The 24,047-nt window shown below is 34.5% G+C and overlaps 1 protein-coding gene across 2 annotated transcripts; it reads right to left on the bottom strand.

The window, feature by feature from the left end:
- Positions 1-233: 233 nt before the first annotated feature.
- On the bottom strand, positions 234-24,017 carry DCUN1D2 (defective in cullin neddylation 1 domain containing 2). 2 transcript variants are annotated; one of them, XM_015819318.1, is made up of 8 exons: positions 23,935-24,017; positions 21,780-21,996; positions 13,785-13,953; positions 8,692-8,822; positions 5,442-5,513; positions 2,624-2,706; positions 2,075-2,171; positions 234-746 (listed from the first exon to the last, which is right to left on the bottom strand). In XM_015819318.1, exons 1-8 carry the CDS (start codon positions 23,935-23,937, stop codon positions 667-669), a joined length of 852 nt encoding a protein of 283 aa, XP_015674804.1. In that variant the 5' UTR covers positions 23,938-24,017; the 3' UTR covers positions 234-666. The 2 variants fall into 2 exon arrangements, with proteins under 2 accessions (XP_015674804.1, XP_015674805.1); XM_015819319.1 differs by lacking the exon at positions 5,442-5,513.
- Between the last annotated feature and the right edge of the window lie 30 nt (positions 24,018-24,047).

The following is a 24,047-nucleotide window of genomic DNA, read 5'->3' as shown; positions in this document are numbered from 1 at the left end:
GGAAATTGCTTTCCACAAACAAACCATTAAATCGTGTGAATGAGGAGTACAAACTTCATTTGGCATTGGAATGAGGAAAACATTTTTTTTTTAAATGGAGGTTGTAATAAATTTTTTTATAAACACAGAATCCTGCATCAGGAAAATAAATCAATAAATATTGCATTGTATTCTCTCAACATCTTTTAGACATATATAAAAATACCACATACCACATGTTTGATTTAGAGATTTAATTTATATATCACAAATACTGCTTTTAATATAAGTACAATATAATACAGTTGTATTTATGTAACTGCTGGTGTTCACCCTGTATTATGAACTGAATGGCATGCTGTGCTGTTAAAATTTTACTAAAATGGCCTCTAGTTAAACTTTTCCAAAGTATAAAATCATGCAAAATCTACATCCTATATAATACAACCAGTACAGTAATTGAAGCCAGTATCCTACAGATAGCCTGGGCTATCTTTTGAATTTCTTCTTGCCGTGTCCATGAGTCAGCCATCATTTTCTTGCAGCAGAAGTAGCGATTTCTGTTTTGTCAGTGGCATCCCACCTCAACTTTTGAAATCGGAGACAGTGTGTGCACAGTTATTGGCCAAAAGTCTTCATTACCCGATGCAGTTCAGACTGCAAAATTAGTCCACTGAGAAGTCATGGTTAGGAAACTTTACGTTTTCCTCCTGTGACTACTGGTCTTGCGTATTCCACAAAATCATCTATTAGGACTGGCCACGCTCCTAAAGACGAATTAAACAATTTTGAATAAAGGCTCTGAATATTTACAGCAATCTAATCTTATAGTAATCTGTACCACTAAAGTCAATTACTGCCCCATTTCTATTCTTCTCAGGCAATTCCAGTCAACAGGAATAGGGAAGAGAATGGCTGAGGGCTCAGTCCTCTTCTTCACATTATTTAGCAACTACGTAAAAGTGCTAGAAGTCATTTGTTGGTTGTGAACACATACCATCAAAATTCTAATGAACACAAGTATATCTCTCTCAGCTGGATTACACAAGAGATGCAGTGGATGTCCTGTCCTGATACTGGAGGCTGGTCAAAAAAGGATCAAGCTGAATCCCAGTAAGGTAGAATCATTATTCAAAAATTATAAACCTTTTTAAAAGCTCCAACTTTGATTCTGGATGAGGTGGCTCTCCCTTTGAAAGCCCAGGCCTGTGATCTAAAGGTTCTCTTGGACTTGTAGTTTTTCTGTCACATTGCCTGCCCTTTGGAATACCATAACCACCAAGATTAAATTGATCCCAATCCTGCTGGACTTTCCAAAAAGCCTGACAGACTTTGATGTGTTCTCACACATGGGGGAATCAAGAAATTACCTGGAGCCCCTGAGGTATTTTTATTTGATTAGATTTGTTTTTATCTTAATAGTCATTATGATTTTTTTAGTTTGTATGGTATTTTTATTTATTGCTAACTCCCCAGAGTCATTATGGCAAGATGGGCAGCCCTATAAATCTAAATCTATAAAATTAAAGCATCTTCTTCATGGGAAAATATAACAATAATCTGAAAAAAGACTTTTAACACCTAATTTAAATACAGTGTACATTAGCTACATTTTAGAATGACAATTCTTTGCAATACATACATACATACATACAATAGAAAATAAAATTTATAAAAATTATAAACAAATAAAAATTAACTCGTATTCATAGGAAGTCACTAAAATAATGGAAACCAAATTAATCTGACTGATTATGTGAGAGCTAGCAACCTATGACCCACAGGCAAGATGTGATCTACCACCCATAATCATCTGGCCCATTGTCCCAAAAAGAAATATATTTACCTGACCTGTAACAGAGAAGGAGGGAGTGTTTGCCACCTCCTTCGACAGCCATTTTGGTGACACTCATTCACCTCAGCACAGGAGGAACAGTGAAAATAGCATGGCTTCTGGCTCCAATGGAGAAGAAGGTTGCCAACCCGCTTAATAACTACATTCCAAATATTGCTAATCGGGTATATAATTAAAAGTAGAATTTTTAAAGACAATATTTCAAAACAATATTTAAGTCTGAATATCTACATCACTTACCTTCTTCATCATAGTTTGACATATCATCTGCAATCATATTTCCAAAGTCTAAAAGTAGGTTCCAAGTATCCTTAGGGATTGATCTTTTATGATGCTCCTATGTAAGAAAACAAATCTAGTTATCAATTCAATTTAGATTTACAGATTTAGTAAAATCTTTATTGAGAAGATACTGACCAGAATTATTAGAGTAGGAGACTAAAATAAATCAAGATGCAATAATTTTACAAGTTACAGTAAAATTACTGTAAAACATCAACTTTATGGACCCCAATCAAAAGAATTTTGTAATAGACAAAATCCATTATTTTGAAATTGACCCAGAAATAATGGACAAAATATGTAGTTTTCAAAGCAGCTTGCACAACTGATGCAAATGATCTTAATTATGTAATTATGCAGATGACACATTGGTGAATTGCCCCCAATTTGCTATCAATAAACTCTAATGCACAAACCTTCTTCCCATATGATCTGTTACACAAATTTATTATATTCCTATTCAGAATTTGCACAAACACACTTGGAATACTCCTGCAGGGTACTTACCAATAAAAATTTATTCCAAAGATCTAAAAATTTAAATCTTCCTGATAACACTAAATTCCAATATGCAATTGCCATTTCTAGATCTGAAAGACATAAATGTATTTTATAATCCACATTATTAGAGTTTCCAATATCCCCACCTAGGCAGAAAAGTATGAAAGAAAATATGTGGTTTTATGTTATATATGGCAAGAAAATTCAGTACAGGTAATCCCTTGACTTACGACCACAATTGAGCACAAAATTTATGATGCTAAGAAAGATAGTTAAGTGAGTTTTGCCTTATTTTATAACCTTTCTTGCCACAGCTGTTAAGTGAATCACTGAAGTTGTTAATTTAATAACAGATGAAATGAATCTGGCTTCCCTATTGATTTTCCTTGTCAGAAGGTCGCAACACATGGTCACATGATCCCAGGGTATTGAAATCATCATAAATATGAACCAGTTGCCATCCAAATTTTGATCACGTGACTATGGGGATGCTGCAACGGTTGTAAGTGTAAAAAACTGTCATAATTCATATTTTAGTGCCATGTAACTTTAAACAGTCACTAAGTGAATGGTTGTAAGTCAAGGACTATCTGTAGTTCTATAGATTTTAAGTTACATTTTTAAAAAACACAGTTTGTGCCGGTACAAATTCTAAGCCATTTCAAGGTTTAAAAATAAATACGCATAAGGCCTGTAAATACGGAATGGGTCTAATGAGGTCTCACGGCCTCGTTTGTCCTACCATGCTGTATATTAGATGTGTGATATACAAAACATCACTCTTCCTTGTTATTATGTTATGACACTATAGCTCAAACAACATTTCACCTTATTCATGCAAATTATCAACCCTTTTACTACAGTCTTTTACTACGAGCTCCCAAGTTGTAATGTTGAATGTGACAGAAAAGGAAATTATTAAATACATGGAGAATAACCATATTTATTTCAACTATCACAGAATAGTTTTTCTCCTGTCTTATCTCATTTTTCAGAATGTACCCCAACTATTCTACTAAAAACTTTCTTTTTTACATAATAGTCCAATGCATGTTTACTTAGAAGAATGTGAGTAAAAGACTACACAGCGTTCTAGTCTTATATTGAAATTTATCAGACGTATTTCTCAGAGGTTATCATTGATACAAGTGCACTGCTCATTATTTTGAGCTATCTCTACTGTACACAAACTGAAATCTGGGGAGAGATTACCAAAACAATGCATATTTTTACAAATATACATACTAATCTTTATTTATTCTGCATGTACTTTCATGAATTAACCAGATCATTCTTTATTATTCCTAAGATTAAAATAATTTTATGGAAACAGAATTTGGATTTGTCAATATAAACGAGACAAATATTTTCATACTCTTACTTATGCTAATATTTTCCCTAGATGCATACATTGCAGTGAAGCTTACTTGAAAATGTATTTTTAATTTCTATTAATGATTTTTAAATACAATAGAAAAATCAATTATCAATTAAACTCACAAAAATAAAAATAAAAAGTGAATAAAAAAGAAAAACAGAAAAAAGGAAAGAAGTAAAAAGAAATATAAAAAGAAATATGTAAAAAGAAGTGACTTCCAATCTTCATCAGAAGGAAAAACAAATTTGATAACTTATCACCTCCCTATAAATTTACAAATATGTATTTCTTCTTCCCATAATCTATCCCTTCTATATGCAAAACCATAAATCATCAACTTTGCAGTTCTGGGGTCAGCAAAAAGTCCATTGCAGTTAACCAGAGCTTTATAAAAAATAAACCAGAGCTTTATTTTAACCTTGATCAAAAAAACCAGCTTTATATTCCATCTTCTACTTGCAACAATCTTGATCTTTGATTCATTCAAATGTTATATGTCTTTTTCCTATCCCAAAGACTTCTTCGAGGCTTTCATAGATCTGTTTTGTAAATCCAGCGGAAAGTCATTATCCAGGTTTGTTTTTTGTATTTCCCTTTTGATTTTTCAAAACCTTAACTAGCTTCTTTTGTATATTCAATAAAAAGTCATTATCAGGGTTGTTCTTTATATTTTATAATCCACACTTTTCCTATCATTTGTATTTCCAATTTGCATCTCTTGTCTGATTTGTAATCCACACTTTTCCTATCATTTGTATTTCCAATTTGCATCTTTTGTCTGTTTTGTAATTCACACTTTTTAAATCCACTATTTCTGATTCCAGTATTACTACATCAAACTTTTTTTTCACATGTGTCATTCCTTCATCAACATCTTTTAGGCCAACTCAATCCTTAGAAGCAAACATTGTTACTGATATTGTCGCTACTAATTTCTGGCCCCATACTTCAAATATCTCTAATATTTCAATTGGTATAGTATTTTGTATCTTTTTGTAAATCACAATCTTAAAGGCAAGTTTTTTTTCTTTTTTCCCCCCGGAACATTTGTCCCCTCTGGTGTCCAATTTAAATCAAAAGGTCTCTTATCTTTGTTATGACTGGAAATAGTCAAAATTCTGGTTCTCACAAAAATCCATTTATTTCAAATTGAGTTAATTTTTGATTTGTTTAGAAATAAACTCACCAGGTGATTTTTAGACTGAAGATATTTAAATAAGCAATTTCCACATATGATTAGAAGTTAGTTTAGCAAATTTAGTGTCCTTAAAGGTGCCAGCTGGTGCGTGTGAGCTTGATGATTAATTCCTTTGTTTCCTGGCACTCAGATCTATTAGAGACCACTATCTTGCAGTGTCCTCACAAGGACAAACCATCCAAATCACATTTGAGTGATCTCCGGTCTTCTTCTTATCTGGACAGGTTCCAAAGAACTGGTCTACTCACCGGTTCTTTGGTCTTTGCCGTGCTTGTTATCTTCACTCTCCACAGAGATGTGTTTAGCTTGCCATGCCTCCACTGGAAGTTGACAATATATAATCCTTCATTAAAAAAAAATAAAACTATACCTATTGAGACAGCTTTTTGCCCCCAACTCAATCAGTGGAAAGTATGCACAAAACAGAATAGACATTTGAGTACTAATATCTGTGTCTCTGAATAGAAATTACATTGACAATAAGCTCCTGAATGAAAGGCAGAATATAAATTTAATAAATAAATAAATTATAGATAGATAGATAGCCCATACCAATAAAAACAAATCAGTGGAACAGCTGAAAATTTTAATAGTACATACTTGCTTGAATTTTTTTTTTAAATTAAATGCATTATCAAATAACATGCCAACCAAAGACAGGACAAATTTGAGAATGTTTTTGTTTTAATAAATTATAGTGTATTGTGAATAAGCATGGAGCCTTGTACAGATATGCCCATCTTTTCTCCATATTTTGATACTTTAAATATCTCAGACAAAACATAAGTTCAATTTGCATATTTATTCCAAACTTAAGTCAAAATCAAAAGCTACATAAACTTTCAGCTTAAGGAATGAGCAGCCAAATAGATATGACAACATGGGCTTAAAGCATGGCATATTAAACCAGGCGTTTTAAATCTGAATCGGGTCTACAATGAAAAATGGACATAACAGGAATAACTGTTTCCTTTACATATACTGGACAGTAAATTTTTCTTTTGTTTATAAACGGGGGAAAAATAGTTTTGGCAACCATCACTATGCAACTGTCTGCATACATTTCTAAGGATCATCCAGTCCCTAAAATAGTATGGTCAAAGCTTAATGGCGTCTATGGTAAAATATTAGATATGTGCTGAGGTACCACACTAAGGAAATACCTTTATTGCACTATGACATTGTAACCATTTGTCTTGTAAATCTACAAATGATTGTCCTCCTTGAAAATTGTTCATGCACGATGACTATACTGTACTCATTTCACTTGATATATCATTTGTTTACAAGGTAAACAATGGTAGCTACAATATTATATATAACATGATATGCTTTTCTTTAACCAATGAATTCCAAAAACTCTAAGCAACTTCTAAATTCTAGAGTAGACTTTCTTGAAGCAATCTACAAAAGTGGTATGCCAAATCAATTTTAATTTTAACTTAAGTAACTGTGATATTTAAGTATTTAGTGGAATAAAACCATGAGAATGAATCTAAGAGCAATGCTCATTTGCCATGAGTGACAATTCTTCCTAATTTACCAAGTCAATTCCAAGCAGCTAAAAATCCCCCAAAATAAGATTACAAAAGTGGGTTTGTATTATATTTGATTATCATACTGCTTTCTCAAAAATACCTACTAACTATAGTCTTTTCTTATCACATTTTGTTGTGACAAACAACAAATATGACAACAATACCGTAATTTGTTTTGTATATAAATGCATGTTCAGTGTAAACTTGAAATATTTCCTTCCCAGGATAGCATGTGCTATCTTTTGCATGGCATTCACAATCCGTATATGTCTCTAAAAGATAAGGCTAGCATTCCTTTGGTGCATTAGATTATTTTAAGAGAGGATCTGAATTTTGAAAGTTAGCTCCAATTTCTGTCATAACTACTGTTTCTAATGCCATGTTTGTACACATTAAATAGAAAGAAATTCTAAACCAGACTAGCTTTATCCATGTGCAGTCCAACTGGATTCCAACTTTGCTTAATCTGTCTATGATATATTTCTTTTATCAAATATAACCATTTATATATAATAATATATAAGAACTAGAACACAGTTAGTTGCCTTAACACAGGATGCACAGTTTAAGGTCCTGGAAAACTGAAACATTTAACACAGCCTCTAAACATTTAATATTTAAACACATTTAATTCATAAATGTGCAAAGAAAAGATAAAAATTAAACTATTCCAACCATATGGCATCATAGTAGCATACAAATCAACTAAAGTCCTCCAAAACATCCTAAGTAAACCAAAAGAACCAACAGCCCCAGAAGGAAAAGCAGGAGTCAACTACAACCCACAGGGCAAAGACTATGTAGGACAAATAGACAGAAGACTAGCCAAGCTCACCCATTAACACCAACTAGCAGTTAGAAGACATAATGAAAACTCCTTAATTTCACAACATATGATCAGACTTAATCATAATTTAACTTGGGAACTGTGAAGCCAAGTCCAAAAACGCCAAAGAGTTCCTAAGTTTGGTACATAGACAAATCAGCCATCAACAGGCACATAGAAATAAACAACATCTACATACCATTCAAAAGAAACAATAAACAAAAAGGAAACAAAAAAGACCAAAACACCTCATCAGCAATCAACACCCAGGTGAGCAGAGATTAACACGAAGATTAATACTCAATAATCAAGAAGCAAATAATACCCCGATCAAGAACTACCAACCCAGACAAACAAGGGAACAGGTAAACAACCACCAAGACCACCCCCACTAACAGATAGGGCAAGCTATTAGTATATAAAATAAGAGCAAATCCCACTCTTCTAGCATTGATAATGTTACCTAATTTGATAATGAAATGTCTGCAAGAAAACAACCAAGCTCACAGCACCAAGGGCCCTACAGACCATAAACCTATCCATCATTGCCTTAGCTAAAGGGGCCAATGAATGAAAAACTGAAACAAATGTTTTTATATAGAAAAAGAAAGAAAAGCCACCAGAGTCTGCTGAAATGTACAAACTTGTCTTTGAGATGTAGCAACTTAGATTTATATACAACATGTATGCTAATTTAGTATGAGAGACCAGAAAGAGAAAGAATATTGTAAAAGAAATTCGTTTCTGGAACATCATAAAAGTCCACATGTTTTGACTGAATATCCTAAATTCTACTCGACAGAATTGCCAAAAGCTGTAAGAACTGAGATTTTAAAAACTATTATTGTAAAGATAATGGCTAATATATTGATTTCTACTTAAGAAAAAACTGTAATATACTATTCCATTATCAAGATATTTGTCTATTTTTAAAATAATAATGTGACATTTATTATTCAAAACATGTAAGTTAAACCATTCACTTAGCCATGGATCACAATAATGTTGCCTTCCCTGCCAACCTAATATCTCGCCTAAAAAAATTTACAAGTGAGTCTCACCTAAGCTTTCATTTTGTTAAATCATATTATAAAATCTCTTATTGAAAACACAATAATTAAAAAAAAAACTCACCTAAACCTTTTTGCCCAGGGTTTTTAGCAAAGTTAAAAGTAAACTGATAAAAATCTTTAAACTTCATTGGATCCTTTAATTCTTGTTCCAGTCTTGGCAAAAGTGTTTTTAACTTGTCTGTGGTATCACACCTGGTAAAAAGATGCTACTTTTCAGTTTATTCAGTATCAATTATATTGTTTTAGAATTTTGAAATATAAATATAAAAGTTATAAAATATTTGTTTAAAAATGGGAAATTGCAATATACAAGAAATAGTTCCATTTTAAGACTAATTCAGTTGATGTTAATATAATAAACTTATATTATTCCATAATATTTCATTTAGCTGGTGCTGCATAATTCATAAAATACATATTCATTTTTATTACATATAGATTTTGCAAATAGGCAGCTATAATAAGTGCAGTAAAATAAAGGCCTTTTACCCTTATCAGGATTAAAATATGGTGTAAGGGCATTTATATGTGGTCAATAAATACGATAAAGGTATAACACACTCTTCAGCTTAGTTTCCTACAATAGTCTCTACTTCCATGTTAACATTCTCATACTGTAATTTAACTTGAACTATTGTTTTATGCTATTTTTCTGCCAATAGATAAAGTAGATCAAGTATATATGTAAAATTGAAAACAGTAATTCTTAACTAAGAAATCATCATCTTATAACAAAATCACCATAGGCAGCTATCCATTCTCCACTTACTGTACTTCTGATAATGATAAAGTCCAATTTTAGTGAGCAAAAAACAAGAAAATTCATCTGACTTCCTAGTAAGCAATGTGGGCAAAAATCACATCCTTGTGACAGCATTAATATTATTTAAATTTAATTATTAGTGTATTTTATTTTTAGGTGCACAAGCAAGTCATACTGAGATTTTATAATATTTGTTCAGTATTGTCTTATACAGGTACTCAACTTACAACAAACAGTCCTTGTACTTACAACCATTGCAGGATCATGGTCACATGATCAAAATTCTGTCACTTGGCAATTGACAGCTGCAGTGTCCCAGGGTCATGGGATCACCATTTGTGACCTTCCCAGTTGGCAAAGTCAACGGGGGAATCAGGATTTGCTTAACAACCTCATGATTCACGTAACAACCACAGTGATTCACTTAACAATTGTGGCCAAAAGGATGTAAAATTGGGCACAACTCGCTTAACAATTGTCTTACTTAGCAACAGAAATTCTGGTTCTAATTGTGGTCATAAGTTGAGGATTAGATATCTGATCTGTATACAAACTACTTGTCCTAGGATTGTAACTGAATTACAGCTTTTTGTACAGGTGTAAGATCAACAATTAAGCATTTGCTGGGAAATTTAAATCAGCTATGGTTTTATTTAAACACAACGGGTAAGTATAACCATTTGGTTAGGTGACATCAACATAGCTACAATCCATGGTGACTATGGAAAAACACCTGCCATCGCAATCAGTGAGAATCTATGGGTCTTTTAAGGCACTCTTATTTCTTGATGACATTTATTGTTCTTTTCTGCTACTTTGTTCAACTTTCTCAAGCATGATTGTTTTTACTAGTTTGCTGACATGATATTCTCTAATTATGTAAGATTTTGTTTAGTGAGCATTGTTTAATGGAGACAATCAATCTTTATTTAGTCCAGTGGATGTCATTTCCTATCTTCTTAAAATTTAACATTTAGCCAATTTTTTCACTTTCCCTAGTGAAAGTTCCCTAGAAACTAATGTTATCTTTCAAACTGTTAGTGTTTCGACCTTCAACTTTAATTCCATGTCTCATCCCTTCCCATCTTGCCATTCATATAATCTATTTTCTGTGTAAATTAAACACATTACTTTCGCTTTATCATCATATTCATCTGAATAGTGCTGATATTTGAAATGATAACTTCAACAAATACTTGTATTTCATCTAGTATTTTGCTATAGTACTGCAGTTTGGACCAATATATTTTTGTAAATCCACCTTTCCATCCTGAGTGGGCATGTGTAATTGTAGTACTACCATGTCACTTTTTGCGTTCATCCACTGTCTGGTAAATGTTCAATGATCCATGTCCATTTTTATTTCAATTTAATACCATTTTTATAACAAATGTTAGAGCATTACACCAATTAAAAGATATAAGGACAATTACAACTATTTCATTTCTTCTTGATTTGGGACAATTCTACTTCTCCAAATTTAGATTTTATTGTGGCTTCTTGTTCTATGTACAAGGAACTAATAAGATTTCTTGGAAAAATGATACAATATTCTGGCACACTTATTAATTTTAATATTGTGCACATTCTGACAAACTCTGCACAAAGGTCTCATTATATTTAATAAAACACAGGCAAATCTTATAAATTTGCTTGGCCTCCCTATTTACACTGTATATGATCTTACATCCCTTGGCCTCTTCAGACATTAGAAAGGTGATTGGATCTCTGAAGTTGGAGGAGCTGTTCCCTTGCTGTGGCAGAACCACTTCCCATTGAAATTTAGAGTTACAGCAACTATTCCTTTCGCTGAGGAAACACCAGGATAATCCTCCTTGGAATGAATAGATCTCAATGGATTCCAGAAAACTCTAGATCTTTTAGCTAATATGATGGATGCTCCTGTCAAAGGTCTTGATTATTCTGTAAATGCAGATGTGACTTATGCAGTTGACACAATAAGCAATTTGGAAGGCAGTTATATATAGAAGTTAAAAAAAAAATCAAAATTTGATTAAATACTAGTAAGAGCTCATTATTAAAGACTACTATATGGCAGGGATGGAGGTAAAGAACCAGAATTTCTCTGCGTGCTTTGGGCATTACTAAGAATGGCTCAGCATAAAGTTTCACAGAATCCTTGATAATACAATGTGGTGTGCTGGCTTTGAGGATAAAATCAATTATACATATACTTAAGACTCAGCATTTCTGACAGTTCAATTTATAAAAGTCTTTTTTTATGACTTTCATTTGTTAAATTCTGATGACAAAATGCTTGATAGAGATTTACCTCCTCACTTGACTTTAGCTACTATAGCTTATTACATCTGGCAAGATGGGAGTATTTGGGTGGAGGTTATAAGCTACTTAAGAGATATTTTGTCATACTGTAGCGCATTTGCATTTTAGAAGTAACGTTTGTTTGATACCTTTCATTCCAATCTCTTTTTATGTTTTTTTTAATAAACTTGAACTTCATCAGTGAAGGAGCGGGCCTTCAGTCATAAAGACTATGATGAAAAAATTCAGATCTAGATCTGAATAAGTATAGCCTTCTGAATTCCCTTTTATCTTCCCTAAGGTTTAACATCTGCATTAATCTGTTCAGCGAGGTCATTCAGAAATTTAGAGTAAAATATTACTATGTTGCTGATGTACAACATTCTTGTTTTCATAAAATCCAGTGAAGAAACAAAATGCTGTACTTGGTCAAAGTAATTGGGTGACAGTCAAGAAAGCTCAGTCAAGACATAGAGATGCTATTGGTAGATGGTTTATTTGTCTAGATGAGTAATGTACAGCCTATTTTAAAAGAGATTGCATTCTTCCTAATTTAAAAAAAATCTATATCAATCTGGGTGAGTTGTAGTGCTATTTTGACACAGACAGTTTGCCTGTGCTAATTTATGCCCTGATAATGTTTTATGTAAATTACTGTGTGTTTTATATGAGACTAATCTTCAAGGTGGGCCAAAAACTACAATTAGTATTAAATAGTTCAGCCAGGGTATGAATTGGAATTAGCACTAAAGTATGAAAGTAAACTTATCTTACATGGTTATTGGCAGCTCCAGTTTGCTCGTAATTCAAGGTATTAGTAAAAATTTGTATAAGTTTTCATAGTTTGGGATCTTAATGCCTGAAATAACAGTATTAATTGTATGTTCCCATCCATCATCTGAGATCATCTTCAGGGACTTTGCTTTGGATGCCTTATAGGCCAAGATGTCTACAGCAGATACTTGGGAATGGGCCTTTTCAGTGGAAGACTCATCTCTGGAAAAGTATTCTGAGTGAATTATACTTGGTACTAACTTTTTTTGGGGGGGGGGGGGGGTTAGAGCCAATGACATTTTTATTTTTCCAGGCATTTTAGTCATCTTAATCCATATGTTGAACACATAATTAATTTAGTAATTCATTAATTACCCTTAATTAATATTACCCTTTTAAACTATAGCTATAATAATGTCTAAATCAGAGTTGAGAGTCAGGGCTGAATACATACCAAGAATACAGATAGTCCCCAAATTAATTGAGCCCGGAATTATAAGACATTGCAGTTGTAAGTCAAGGCATGATGTGCCTACCTGATTATTTGACATTTTTTGTGGTGGTAATTTAACAAACACTATAATTCTTAAGTAAACACTGCTGTTGCTAAGCAAATCAATTTTCCTCAATGGATATTTTTTTGCTGCAAACCAGAATCAAATGCCAGAAACTGAAAAAAACATACTACAAATCATGGTCACATGACTGCAAATCACTGCAAACAGTCACAAAGTTAAACCAGCTGCCAAGTGCTCAAAATGTGATTCTATGACCAAATGGCAAATGGACATTATAATTTAAAAAATATAGCTTTGGGAGGAATCATTTTAAGCTGAGACTATCTGTAACCAGTTGTCACTGAAATCAATTAAACATATATTAATAGTATCCCACAATATTTGTGTTTTAATCTCCTCAAATAGAAAGACTGCTGCTCCCAGAACTGCCTGCCTTCAGCAAGACCACTTTAAATAAATAAATTAGTTTTCAGTTGAAAGAAATAGTGAGTCAGTTATTTAGAAAGCGCTCCAACTGAATGCAAAATATGGTTTGTGGATGGGAATAAATTCAGAACTGAGGAACTGGATTATTCTTATAAATTTTAAGGTATTTATGCACCATAGGCTTATGTCAAAACATTTTTATAGTCCTTGCATAACGAATTAGGTAAGTTACTGTTACATTTTAATGCCACAAGCATGCTTCAGATACCTGCATAATTCTTTGTATATTTCAAATAATTGAATTTTTAACCAATTTGACAAAATCAGTTTTGATATAAACTATTTTGATATTGAAAAAAATGGAATTCTGATAAAAACTGTTATACTTACCCCAGCTCCATCATGCCATCTACAAATTCTTTTTTACTGAATTCACACTGAGTGGCTGCCCGGAATTTCCATGCTATGACCAAAACACTGATACTAGCAGGGTCCAGACTTAAATCATCACAAAATTGCTGAATTCCATCAATGCCAATTTTATTGTCATCCTGTGGGTCTGTATTTGAAAACAAAAAACAAAACAGGATGTTATGTTACATTTTACATTAAAGATGTGTAGCCTTTTCATAATCACACAATGTTATTCTGATTTTTAAAACTATAACTTTATAGTTTCAACTCTTTTACTACCTAAAAAATATAATCATATAAATCAGGTCAAAAAAGGAGTTAATGGCAATTTTGTATACTGTATATAGAAAGGTTCATTTTATTTAAAATTGTAGTAATTATAGCAACAGTATTGATATTTAAAGCACAACCGTCAAACATAAAAACACATGGTCTTAACAACACTGTGGTTTTCTTCCAATATGAGCAAGTAAATTTATATGAGAAATATAGAGTACATTTTGCTGAGGTGAAAAGTAAAAAATTTGAGACTGATTAGGGTTTAGAATCACTGTTGCTGAAATTGTTAACCCCTATTATTTCAACAAAAAGTTCCTGCTATTTTAAGCAACATAGGTCTCTAGTGGGTTGATAGGCAGACTTCTGTTTCTTCATATCACACCATCATTCTTTAGACATCAGCAGCTAAAAAAAGACACCTCTTTGCACATGCTACACTTCTGAAATATTATTTGTTTATCCCAAGTAGAGCCTTGTAAAGAATGCTGCCAGAGATTGTCAAATCAATTTCCCATCCAGAGTGGATAATAATCGATTTTTTTAAAAAAAATTAAAAAATCAGTTTTTTTTTATTTTTATCAAATTTATTTTAATAAAATGCTTTAGGAGTAAAAATCTATCTAAATATAGTTTTCTATTTAAGATACATTAATAATTTAGTTTATTCGGCATGAAATGGAGCTTAGTTACGTAGCATAGGGCTGTATACTCTGCAATATTTACATTTTTGGTAAACTCAATGAATCCAACCTCTTCAAGCTGAGATAACATGCACTGCATTGATGCATTCACACAATTTCACAGTAACCATGAGATAAATCATAAAACAAAGTTCAGGAATATTCGTTTATCCCATTGTTTTGCAAATCTATGTACATTACAAACTGTATGATTGTTTGAAGAGAGATGCATCTATACCAGGCTCTAAGTGTTTTAGTTAAATAAAAGAATTTGAGTAGTTTTTCAACTATGTATGATTAACCCATTAACCTAAAATCGGTTCTGATATTGCTGTTTTACTAACCTGACAGCTTATTATTCTAAATAGGAAACCTTCATTTTGTTTGCAAATAATACTAAGGATTCTAACTACCAGCAAGAATGAGTCCTTACATTTAAAGAGCACCTGTCATTTCAGATCCATCACAGCAGCGCCTGTTAGCGGGCATCTACTCACCTGTTGCCCGCCATGTCCCTAACCTTGTTGTGTCACTGCTGCATTACCAGCCGTCCCATTAAAGTGAATGGGACTGTTGGGGAGTCAACAGTGGGTCAAAGGAGGAGCCACTGTGGGACAGAGATGACAGTTGCTCTTTAAAAATTATTATTTAAATTGAGTTGATTTAAATCAAGCCTTTTTACTAGTGATTTAAATCATGATTTAAATAGGCTTGATTTAAATCAAATCCACCCTGTTCCCAGCTAAAAATAAAAACAAAAATAAAAGTTCTATTCTCCCAGAGAAAATAGCTAAACCTTTAGAAAGTATTTCTGCTTCAGTTTACATATTGTGCCTTCCTCCTTTTATGTGGCATATAGGTAAAAAAGGTGATACTTGTTCTTTAACCACATGCTTAACCTAACTACAGATGGTCCTCAACTTACAACCCTTTGTTTAGTGACTGATCAAAGTTGTAACACACTGAAACAAGTGAATTATGAGAGTTTTTCACATTTACGACTGCTTCAGCAACCTCATGGACACATGATAAAAATTCAGATGCTTGGCAACTCGATCATATTTATGACGACTGAAGGGTAATGTGATCACTTTTTGTGATCTTCTAACAATCAAAGTCAATGGGAAATCCAAATTTATTTAAGAACCATGTTACTAATGTAATAACTGCAATGATCCATTTAGCAATTGTGGTAAGGAAGCTCATAAAATGGGTCAAAACTCACTTAACAACTATCTCGCTTAGCAACAGAAATTTTGGGCTCATTGGTGGTCATAATTTGAGCACTACCTGTACTGCAGCTGAAATTAGCAAGAAGAAGTTTCAAGCTATAGCTATTCCAATATCAATTATTTTAACTATTTCTTATATGCATCTTTGGGGGAAGCCATTTCCATCACCACTAATCACTTGCACTTCTCTCTCTGTGCTTGAAGTGCTGATAACCATGTAAAGCTCGAAAGGTACTTATTTAGGGCAAAGGAAATAAAGCATTCTGTTAAATATTAGATATCTGGGTAAGGCAGAATGTGCCTGACTAACTTTTGTTTCAAAAAAATCGGAGTACCCATATCCTTATAGGAAAAGGTCTTAACAACATTTTCAAGTATTCCACTCCCATGCTAAACAACAATTCTATGGCGCGGATGTTTTAAAGAATGTAAGATGTAATTGACAGGAGATGGCTTGGAAATGCAAAGAAAACCATTTGCAATGCTCTGAGAAATCAGTGTTGTTAAAATAATACACTCACAATTGCATCAAAGCATTAGTTAAGGGTAAACCTCTACACATATTATTTATGCTCAATGACCAGCAAGATAAAAACCATGTCAGTCATATGTGACTTAAAAACTTACGATGTAAAAAACGTTAATAAACTAGATTAAGTAAGAAAATATACAATGTAAAATTTATGAGAATAAACTAAATTACAACATACAATTTAATAATGTCACTACTCCAAGATTAGGTCATTTACGCCTTTTTATAAAAACTGCTGTAGGTAACTACTTAGTAATTTTATTGGTAATAGAAACATTGTGATCTGAGAGTAAGAAAGAACCATCTCTCCCTCATAACAGATTTCATTTTTGCTAGGATATGTTAAAGGTATATCTACAACCAAATTCTTGTAGAAATGGGAAAGATTTATAACTTAGGGTCTTAGGTTCATTCAGACCACAAAGACAGTTTCTTTTGGTGAATGGAATCCTGCTGTACATTTCTAACCTGATACTATAGAGGATAAAGTGTTGAAATGAGGCAAAGAAAAAGCCATTCAGCATATTGGTCAAATAAGACTGAATAAATAGCTTGTGTTGGAACCAGCACTGAGAATTGGCTACAATTAATACCCAAATCCTTCTGCCATGCAATGCCAAAAATTCCTTTACAGATTTCAAATTTAGCTCTAAATCTAGAAACAGAAAAGAAAAGACCAATTACAATTTTTATTTCCTACCTTGATAAATGTTTTCAAAGAGAATTAATAGGGCCAATGAATCAGTGCTAAACAAAAGTTTAAGCTAGTAGGAGATTAAGCAAATGTGCCTCTAATGAGAATATTTCGGGTGAGTATTAAAGTACTTGAGAAAGTTTCGGGTGAGTATTAAAGTACTTGAGAAATAACAAAGGATTTTGTAAAAACCTACATTGGACAATGTCAAAGGGCCTTGAATCATTAAAGGTGCATACCTGTGTAGCACATATTTAAGGTAGAGTTTTAGCTTTAAAAACAAGTTTACATTTATCTGTCTGTCTGTCTGTCTATCTATCTATTTGATTTTTATCCTGCTTTCATTACTTTATAAGTAACTCAAGGTGGTGAATATACATAATACTCCTTTGTCTTATTTTCTCCACAAAAGCCTGTGAAGTAGGTTGTCTCAAGAGAGAGCAAATCACCAGCCAACTTTCATGCCTAAAGTGAGACTAGAACTCACAGTGTCCTGATGTCTAGGCTAACACCTTAACTATTACAACAAACTGAAAAAAAACCCAGGATTGCTTTGGCAGTACTGTTAGCTTTGGCAGACATTGAGACTAATTTGTTTTCATTTTCTGTTCACAAAAATCACCGAATAGCACAACTTTCCTACAGTCCACCATTGTCCTTTTCAATCCTTCACCAACAAGCACAGACCTATATGAAGTGCCTTTATGAAGTTTGACATTAATGCTTTTTTAAAAAATATACCTTACCAAAAAACTAAATTTATAAATACTAATAAATACATTATCATTACTTTTATCTTCTCATTGGAGATTTAAGATTACCCACCAGTGGAAATTAATATTCATCCCTTCCCCGTTATTGCATCTTCAAATCAATTTCAGAGTTACAGGACTTTCCAGAGCAGATATAATATACATGGAAGGAAATACAGAGGGAGGAAAGCCAAAAGAAGCTTGTTCTTAGATGTTTGATAAAAATTAAATAAAATGCAGCCTTTATGATTTATTTCCTCAGAAATATACTTGGAAACCCAGTTTTATGGAAAAGAACTAAAATCACAAACAAGGATTATGACTAACTCAAAAAGATAACTACCGTAAGTGTGTAACATAAGTAATCTTTTTTCCACTTTTTATATACAGATAGTCCTCGACTTACAACCACAATTGAGCCCCAAATTTCTGTTGCTAAGCAAGACATAAAATGACCTTTTTGTGACCTTTCTTACCACAGTTGTTAAATGAATCACTGCAGTTGTTAAGTTAGTAACATGGTTGTTAAATGAATCTGGCTTCCCCATTGACTTTGTCAGAAAATTGCAAAAGATGATCACATGACCCTGGGATGCTGCCATCATCATAAATATGAATCAGTTGCCAAGCATTTGAATTTTGATCACGTGACCATGGGGATGCTGAAATGATTATGTGAAAAATGGTCATAAGTTACTTTTTTTTCCAGTGTTCTGGTAACTTCGAATGATCACTAAATTAACTGTTGTAAGTCAAGGACAACCTCTACCCCCCTCATTTGAATATGAAAAATACTGATAGGACTAAACATAGAAAACTCATAATTGATCATTTATCCTCAGCAGCTATACAAGGATTAAAAAATAAATGTAATAAAATTATTTTGTGTCACAAAATGTATAGCTGAATTGCCAAATAACTGAGGGATGTCCGAGAAATGGAAATGAAATAATCATGAATTTAACATCCCCTCACTAACCTGAGGCTGCAGTGAAATTGAAAAAGTAACCCATTTTCTTGTTTTACTGACTTTCTAAAAAGCTATAGAATACCCCCAGAAAATTTTTTTAAAGGAAATAAAGAACAGTTCAACAGTGAAACAGCTATAAATATTCAATAAGACAGGTACATTTTTGTCTCCTTTTTTTTCTTTATATTCAGGCCATTGAAAAATTCATTGAACTGTATGTCAGTAATAAACAAATCACACTTCTCTTAGGTTTTTAACAAATACCCTTGTTGAATAAAGAAAATTTGTTTAGCACAGAAATCAATCAATTGCAAGGGAAGAGATAAACTATATTTGGAAATAATTATATTTGTGGATTTGATTTTTTTTAATGGTGCAAGGAAACAAGGGAATATATTCAAGAATTAAGATAACAGCAATGACCTCTGTTAGGTATGAAGACTATATGCAGCACTATGGGCAAAGTACAATCGTACAAACAAGAACTTCTGAATTGAAGACTGAACCTTTTTTTTTTTAGAAAACTAGGTATTTGAATGGTTATCCAGAAATATGCATGTGTATTAATATACAATATAGCTAAAGGAGTATTCAAAATATTTTGTTATTCATTCATCCTATTTATGATCTCTTCAATGGAGCTTAGAATCCTAAGTATGGTTACCTCTCATTTCATTGTCACAATCCTGTGAAATAGACAGGGCAGAGAAAAATTGATTGGATTATAATCACCCCACCAATCCAATAATTTACTATAATCCATGATCAGCATATAGTTTAAAAATATAACAATTCCATTTATGATTTATTCCTTGTAACCACTTTACTGTCTCTGAGATAACTGAATTATTTTCTAAAATGTTTGCAGCAATAGGAATTCAAAAGCAGAATTAACAAAGGAGTTTCAATAAAGCTTCCAACCTCTGAGACATTCTTATAGTTGAACATAATTCTATATTTCAGAACATCCATATAAGAAATTATTCAATGTTTTACCTGGATTAGATCTTTAAAAGAGAATACTTATTAACAAATATATTTGTCCTTACCTAAATTAAGAAACATTATAAATAGGAGTAGGCACTCCTTGATGGATCTAGTCTAGTGAATGCTGTACATTAACTCTTTCAGCAGTGATTTCAGTGGAACATACTGCTCAATCTTAACTAAAATACTCGTATGGAAATTGCATCTTTGGGAATATTCAATAAAAATGGTGTAACAAGTTTAAACTGCATTCACATTTTCAGGACAATCCAATTTATGCTTGTAGTTCAAGCAGGTGGTCTAGGACAGTGATTTTCAAACTTTTCACAGATTGTACCACTTTTAGGATATGGCAATATTTGAGTACCACCAGTCACCTAGCAAGGTGTCAAAAACTTAATGACCCCAAAAAAAGGAAAAAAATGATAAGTCCTCGACTTACAACAGTTTGCTTAGTGACTGTTCGAAGTTACAACGGCACTGAAAAAAGTGACTTATGACCATTTTTCACACTTATGACAATTGCAACATCCCCAGGGTCTTGTGATTTATATTCAGATGCTTGGCAACTGATTCATATTTATGATGGTCGCAGTGTCCCGGAGTCATGTGATCCCCTTTTGCAACCTTCTGACAAGCAAAGTCAATGGGGAAACCAGATTCACTTAAGAACTCTGTTACTAATTTAACAATTGCAGTGATTCACTTAATAAATGTGGCAAGAAAAGTCATAAAATGGGACGTTGTCGTGAGAATTTCTGTTGAGGATTGGCAGCGGGGTGTGTGTGTTTGGTTTTTATTCCCCTGTCTGCTGGATGGATGCAGCAGGTTTTGGTCACTTCTGTCGTGCTGGGAGGTTACCCACGAAGCATATTTGTTTTGGGGGGGATTTCGACTCCGGTTGCTAAGCTTGCTTAAACTTTCTTCCTCCTCTTCACCGGAGCCCCCCTTTGTCTGCAATGGTGGGGCAGGAAGACCCCCACCGGGCTGGGGATGATGGGGATCTGCCCTCTGCGGAGTAGGGGCAGGATTACTATGCTCTCTGTCAATCAGGTCTGATTTCCTTTCTTTGCCGCCCCCCCTGCCTCCCCTGCTTGTAGCTGCCTCTGAGCCCCTCATTCTTGGGAGTTAGCACTGCCGGCATCTCTTTCTCCTGAGCCCCTCAGCAGAACCCAGGCAAACCTCAGGCAGCTCCAGCTGAATCTCTGCCCTAAGACTGCGTGCGGCTGCCTGCCACCCACAAGGCTGCCACCGATCAGCTGGAGCAGTGCGCACCGATCCTGGACTCTCAGCAGAGTCCCGGTGATACCTCACGCAGCTCCGGCTGACTCTCCCACAGGCCTGTGCGGTGCTGCCGCCGCTTCACCTCATCCACTTTTATACTTTTTTTTTTACAGGGCTTTTCAACCCGTCCTATGCGTACTACTTGCCAGGTGCTGAACTACACACCAGTGGTATGCGTACCACCAGTTGAAAAGCCCTGGTCTAGGAGATGGAATACAATAATATAATTTTGGAACTCATTTGTGGTCGTAAGTCGAGGACTATCTGCATTAGTGCCCAGATGTTTATATATTTTAAATTAAAACTTTAGATTTTTTTTTAAGAGAAAGCTTTACATTTAATAAATTATACTATCTAAACACACATACACATATACACACAGAATAGTATCACTGTACTCATGTTTATAGTTTGATACTGTTCATGCTTACTAAGTCCCACTATGTTCAGTAGGGCTTACTTCTTAGTAAATATACTAGAACTGTAGCCCTTTTTTCCCCTGAAGGTGTAAACTGAAGTGGAAATCAAGCTCAAAGGAAAAAGTGAAGAAGTAAACCTTACCTTTGTACCTGTTATACAATTGTTCTAATTTCTTTCTGTCTATTGAAATTTTCATGGATTCTTTGTAGTACAAGTCTGGATTCTGGAAGTAGTTGTCTGTTGCCACTTCTAGTTTCCACTCATTCTGCATTAAGCAGTATATAGCAGTCCTTTCACCAGCCTGGGTAACTGCCATAAACTGGCGGACCTTGTCCTTCTGAGCCGATTTAAGCTTATGCTTTGGGATGCAAAAGAAGCAGGAAAGCCAATGAAGCTAATCCAGATGTTTGTTTCAGAATTTTACTAAAATCGCCTGTCTTTAAAAAATATTGTATTCTTTTTTTGGAGTAATAACATTTCATTTCAGAAAAAATAAATATATCTTATTTCATTACAGTAAAAGACAATTTTCTTTTGAAAACTGAAAAATTAACTGAACCTAAATATTTTCAACACACAAATTAAAAATCTGAGGGCAATTCATTTCAGTCTTAACTTTATGCCTCTAGTTTTCCATGTAAAAAGACATAACTTTTTACATAGTGGCTTTCCATTAAATGCATAAATCATTCAGTGAAAGAATCTTTACAATGATACCAGTAACCCTACAATAAATGACCAAAAGTATCCCATTCTTAATATAATATGAATATGTGATTATACTGTGATAGATTAAGAAGTTTAAAGCTGAAAATTATACACAATTACTTGTGCCTTATTTTAAATAGTCATGCAGAGGATTACACATTAGTTGCCATATAAGTGGTGCTGCAAGTAAAAAAAAGCAATTTCAGGAGTAAGCCCTTCATAAATATTGCTTTACATTATAAAAGTAACACTTTTTAAATATGCCCTATAAAAACACAGCCAAGATAAAATAATGTCAATGTATAATTTTATACAACATTTCTATGTAGGTTTTGATGGCATTTCTGAACAATTAACAGGGACCTAAAATATCCCTAAGATTTATTACACACTTTAAGACTCTTCAACAAAGAATGCCCCTCTACAAACAAATCATTTTAGTTAAGAAAATGAACAAGTTTCAAGCATAATTTGGCCTGCACAACTATGATTCTTCATTTCTGAGTCTAAATAAATTGCATAAAAGCAGCAATCTTGATACAAGTGTGTTAAAAAAAGACATCGTAATAAAATGAAGACCCTAATTTCTGTATTTGCCACGCAAACTTAATATTTAATTCTTTTAAGTTCTATTTTCACTTAAGAATGCACGATTTCTTATTTACTCTAGGTTTCCTAATTCTCTTTTGGGTGAAAACGGGGCTTATCAAAACGGCTTGCAAGAAACCAGAATGGTACGTTTAAAAAAGGAGAGGGAGTTGCAATTTCAGGTGTTCAAATGGGTTTTTGCTCCCAACTAGGGATCTTCTTTTAAATTTTGTTCTCCATCAAAGAAGACACTCACCGAAAGGGATGTCAGGGAAAGAAAAGTGGCGGGGGGGGGGGCAAGGAGAGGGTTGGGGACTGGAATAGCGAAGGAACTATTTCACCGTGTGAAAGGAGAAGGGAAAGTGCAATCCCCGAAAGAGAGAGAGAGAGAGAGAGAGTGGGCTCCTTCCTCCCTTGGGGGGCTTTCCCCGGGCCTACAGGCTTTCCTTTTAAGCCAGCTCCTGAGAGAACAGGTGAAGATCTCGGGGGGCATCCACAGGAGATGGGGCCCCTCGGCCGGTCTATAAAAAGCGAAAGGAAGACAAAGCTTGGGCCAGGGGAACCCGGAGCAGGGTCGGCCAGCAGCCACCTGCCACCTTCTCCCCTGCCCAAAAAAGGGAAAGGTACGTGGCGAGGGTGGCGGCGCTTTCCCTGCCCGGCCCGGAGCTCCTTCCCCACGCAACCGCGGAGCCCTCCCGTCCCTCCTGCCGCCGCGTTGCGTCCGCGGAGGCTCCCTGCGCAACTCTCTCGCAGCCTGCGCGCCCGTTGCCCCCTCCCTCCCTCCCTCCCTCGCGAGCTCCCCATGACGCGGCGGGCGGGGAGGGGGCGCCCGGAGTAGAAGAGCGCCCGCCACTCTGCCCTTTGCTCGCGGGCGGAGGAGACCCTGCTCATCCCGCAGGAGGATCCTGGCCTCACCGCTCTCCCCGTCTCCTTCCCCGAGCGCGCGGAGGGGGTTCGTTCCAGGTGGGGGAAATCCCCCCAATCCCCCCCCCCCACCTACCATTTTATCGGCAGCGCCTTCACCCAACTTCACTCGCCAGCGCGGCCGCTGCCGCCGCTGTTACCGCTGCCGCCAGTACAGCTTGTTTCTGCGCACGCGCGGCTCGTCTTTCC

Source organism: Protobothrops mucrosquamatus, unplaced genomic scaffold (assembly GCF_001527695.2).
Source record: "Protobothrops mucrosquamatus isolate PMUCROS unplaced genomic scaffold, P.Mucros_1.0 scaffold897, whole genome shotgun sequence".
Lineage (NCBI taxonomy): Eukaryota > Metazoa > Chordata > Lepidosauria > Squamata > Viperidae > Protobothrops > Protobothrops mucrosquamatus.
The sequence above is the reverse complement of the archived record's forward strand: the minus strand, read 5'-3'. Positions and strand labels throughout refer to the sequence as shown.